Raw genomic sequence first — 4,510 nt, 5'->3', positions numbered from 1 at the left:
ATACACTTTATATACAAAAGTTGCACATTACTTATTGACTTGATACACATTATATACAATATGAAAAAGAATGATACATTTTATATACAAATCTGGAACATAACTGCCATATTGGTTAAATTTCTACATATTAAAATAAACTAGGCGCATACAAGTCAAAGTTATATTATTAGAAAATACCTTCAAATCAGATGAGCTAGAACATTTTTGATCAACATGAACTATTCTTTTTTTTGATGGAACATCATCCCCATCACTTTTAGCCTTCCTTTTAGAACATTTACCCTTATCATTCACAACATCCTTTTTCGCTATTTTAATCTTTCTTTTGGAACTTGTACCTTTTTCAACAACTACATGCTGAGCAGTGTGTGACCTCGTTACTCTATCGCTGGGAGTCCCGCTATGAGAACGAGTCCTTCTATCAACAGGAGTATTTTGCTTTCCTTCACTAGGGGTATTTTGCATTGCTTCAACAGATTTAAGGGTTGCATGCCCCAAATCGCACCCAAATTCTGGTAAATCTTCAAAATCGTCATCGTCATTGCTAATGAAATTAGGGTTATATTTCACTAATTTACCGGCTAATTTCAGAGAATTTGGAGATGCCTTCATCTTCTTTTTTTTCTTCAAAGACTTCTTTTCCCCCATTATAGAGATGACTATGAACAAAAATCGGAAAACCTACTGAAATTTTGACTTACATTGAAACCAAGAGTAAAAATGCAGAAGCTGTGTTTGAGGAGAAAGGTGGTTTGAGAGAGCCAAGTTAAACGAGTGAATTCAAAAGCGTGGGTGGTTTATGGATTATGGGCTAGTAGATGTAATAAGATTGGGCCGAAGGGACATTTCGGGTCCAAGGGAAAAACTTTGGGCTATTAAAATTTTGAAGGGTTATACAGGGTAGTTTTCCAAAAGGAAGTAAGATCCAGCCCTTCGTATTGGATTTGATCGAACCTATTGCTATGTATGCATATGTAAAAAAACGTAATGTAGATATATTAAGTTGTATCGACTCTGAATTGCACATCCTGATTTGCTTCTAATGCAATCCACTCAAGTCTGAGCAACAAGTCAACCATACATGTGCTTGACAGCAATCCAAAATATTAAACAATTCAAACTCACCACTCTAACCTCGGCAAGACAGAAAAAATAGACACGATGACAAGAAAAAGCCTAAGATCAACCCCATCTAGACATAAAAAATCTTATAACTATAGATAATTTACTTTTCTTGCATATCACTCAAATTTCAACAAAGAAAAGGGTCAGCAATGGCAACCTACATACCTTTGACAAGTAAATGCTGCATGAGATACATTAAGCCAAAATCAGAACAAACTTTTCTTAAACCTTGAACCCTTACAAATCCTCGTTAGTCTATAAAAATAGGATGAGCTAAGGCTAGAAATACAACTACTCATATCTTCTTTCAACTCCTGTTCTCTTTATTCTTTTCTCCCTCATCAGCTGGTAAAGCATTGTTTTACTTATACCTTAGCTACAATGAATAAAAGAACTGATCAACTTCATGCATACTTTTTCCCAGTGATGGCTCCAGGCCACATGATACCACTAGTGGACATGGCCAGGCAATTTGCTCGGCGTGGTGTGAAGGCAACCCTTGTCACCACTCCTCTCAACGCACCTAAATTCTCCAAAACAATCCAAAGAGAAAGAGAGTTGGGCAGTGATATTAGCATCCGAACAATCGAGTTCCCTTGCAAAGAAGCTGGATTGCCAGATGGCTGTGAAAACTTAGCTTCTACTACTAGTACAGAAATGACCCAGAAATTCATCAAAGCCCTGTACTTGTTTCAACAACCAATTGAACAATTCCTAGAAGAAGATCATCCAGATTGTCTAATAGCAGGCACTCTCTTCCCTTGGACTGTTGACGTTGCAGCCAAGCTGGGAATTCCAAGACTAGTTTTCAGTGGCACCGGTTTACTTCCTATTTGTGCTTATCACAGTTTGATGGAATACAAACCTCACTTGAAGGTCGAATCTGACACAGAAGAGTTCATCATCCCTGGCCTTCCTCACACAATAAAGATGTCAAGACAACAGCTCTCTGACCATATAAAGGATGAAACAGAAAACCCAATGACTGAAATAATTAAAGATGTTATGAGAGCAGAAATGACTAGTTATGGAGCTATTGTAAACAGCTTTTATGAGGTGGAACCAAATTATGTAAAACATTACAGGGAAGTGGTAGGGAAAAAAGCATGGCACATTGGTCCAGTTTCACTCTGCAATAAGGACAATGAAGATAAAGCTCAAAGAGGACAAGAAATCTGCTTTTCTGAGCATCAGTGTTTAGATTGGCTCAATTCCAAGAAACCAAAATCGGTCGTTTACATCTGTTTCGGCAGCATGTCGTTCTTTTCATCGGCTCAGTTGCTTGAGATAGCAATGGCTCTTGAAGCTTCAGACCAGCAATTTATTTGGGTGGTGAAGCAAAATACAAAAAATGAAGAGCAGAATGAGTGGATGCCAGAAGGATTTGAGGAAAAGCTGAAGGGACGAGGTCTGATAATAAAAGGATGGGCACCGCAGGTGCTGATCCTTGATCATGAAGCAATTGGAGGTTTTGTCACTCACTGCGGATGGAACTCGTCGCTGGAAGGAGTAACTGCTGGAGTTCCAATGGTTACGTGGCCACTGTCAGCTGAGCAATTTTTTAATGAAAAGCTGCTCGTAGAGATTTTAAAGATAGGAGTTCCAGTAGGTGCTCAGGCCTGGTCGCAAAGAACAGACAGCAGAGTCCCCATAAACAGGGAAAACATACAGAGAGCAATGACCAAACTGATGGTTGGTTCGGAAGCTGAGGAAATGCGAAGCCGTGCAGCTGCCTTAGGAAAATTGGCTAAAATGGCTGTGGAGAAAGGTGGATCCTCTGACAACAACTTGGTTTCCTTGCTAGAAGAATTGAGGAAGAAGCAAAGCAACTCCAACTGATGGGAATTTGTCCATATGTGATCAAACTAGACTGCTAATAAAAATGAGTAGGTGTTGTAACGTGATATTTTGTGTAACTATTTGTATGTTTGTCTATGCATGTTTATTTGTTAAATTAATAAAAAAATACAAAAATAGGCATCTTTTACATTTTTAGCATTTAATGTCCAAATGAACAATTTTATGCTTAATTATTACTTAATTGTGCGTTAATTGTTATAGAAAGTTAATTTGCGCTTTTATAACTTAATTTAGTTCTTAATAATAATTTAAGTACTTTTATAATTTAGTTTTAGAAAAATAAAAGAAGAAAAAAGAACAAAAATACAAAGAAAAATCGGATTGGGTCACTTCTTCAATTTCAAACCACAGGCCCAAATAATTGCCCAACTTTCCCCATGACCCGGTCCGTTTCAAACCGGGTCGATCCGGTCCGCTCCATTAACCCAACACCCCCTCTTCATTTTTGTCCAACACAAAACAAAACCAAAAAAATAAAAAAAATAAAAGGTGAATTATCACTATTAATAGTTTTGTTTTTTGTTTTTTTTATATATAAAAAAATCCGAAAATATTTTATTTTATTTTTTTATTTTTATTTTAATATATATATATATATATATATATATATAGTAATTTCGGAAATGATTTTAAAAAAAAAGTAAAAGAATGTAGAAAATTTAAAAAAAGTAAAAAGTTTTAAAAAATTTAAAAGTAAAATACGGTTGGAATTAAAAAATAAATATAAAGGTATCTGAAAATTTAAAAAATTTAAAGTATTTGAAAGTAACATTTTTAAAAGAAAAAGAAAAGATAGTGGTTTGTTTTTTAAAGAAAAGTTAAATAAAGTGAGATTCTCTTTTAAAAAATAAAAAGTGGGATTTTAAATAAGATAAAGTAATTAAAGTTGGAATTTTAAAAATAAAAGTAAATAAAGGTGGGATTTATTTTTCTAAAAAAATAAAAGCAATTTGTAAGTGGGATTTCTTTTAATTAAAAAAATAATAAAATAATAAAAAAATTCTGAAAATTTCGAAAATTTTGCTATAAATATAAGAGAAAATTTAGGAAGAAAGAGTGGAAAAAAAGAGAGGAAAAACTAGATAGAGAGAAGAAAAAAAGAGGGGGCGGAGTGAGAAGTATACACCCGATATACATTCTGGATACACTGAATATACAGGGGCAGAATTCATTTTGGAGAGTTTTGAAGTTGAAAAAGAATAGTTACTGCTTCATTGCCTCGCTTAAGATCTGAAATAGTCAGAACCTTCCTGCCTTTTACTTCTTCTCTATACTTGGAGTCGTTTATAGTCTCCTGGGTTTTCTGCTATTCCTACTGTACTGGTTTGCGGTGTTGCTGAATCTGTTGTTGCTGTGTTATTACTGCTGCTGACTTCTCCTTCTTTTGTTCTTGTACTGCTGTTTCCAGGTACACATTTGTACAATCTCGGCTTGAAGCAAAAAATGAAATATTAATCAGGCTTTGTTCCTGTTGAATTCCTCCTGTTTAGATTTGTGGTTGAATATAATTTTTCTTTCTTCG

General features: G+C 34.9%; 1 protein-coding gene across 1 annotated transcript; it reads left to right on the top strand.

Moving 5' to 3' along the window:
- The first annotated feature begins 1,353 nt into the window (after window positions 1–1,353).
- Window positions 1,354–3,126, top strand: LOC107800062 (scopoletin glucosyltransferase-like). Its single transcript, XM_016623206.2, has one exon. It carries the CDS (start codon window positions 1,510–1,512, stop codon window positions 2,965–2,967), a length of 1,458 nt encoding a protein of 485 aa, XP_016478692.2. The 5' UTR covers window positions 1,354–1,509; the 3' UTR covers window positions 2,968–3,126.
- Window positions 3,127–4,510: the final 1,384 nt, after the last annotated feature.

Source organism: Nicotiana tabacum, chromosome 7, assembly GCF_000715075.1.
Source record: "Nicotiana tabacum cultivar K326 chromosome 7, ASM71507v2, whole genome shotgun sequence".
Taxonomy (NCBI): Eukaryota; Viridiplantae; Streptophyta; class Magnoliopsida; order Solanales; family Solanaceae; genus Nicotiana; species Nicotiana tabacum.
Note: the sequence above shows the minus strand (reverse complement) of the source record. Positions and strands in the feature narration are given on the sequence as shown.

Coding starts and splice junctions, on each gene's coding strand:
- LOC107800062 (XM_016623206.2), top strand. CDS start 1,510: ATGAATAAAAGAACTGATCAACTTCATGCATACTTTTTCCCAGTGATG.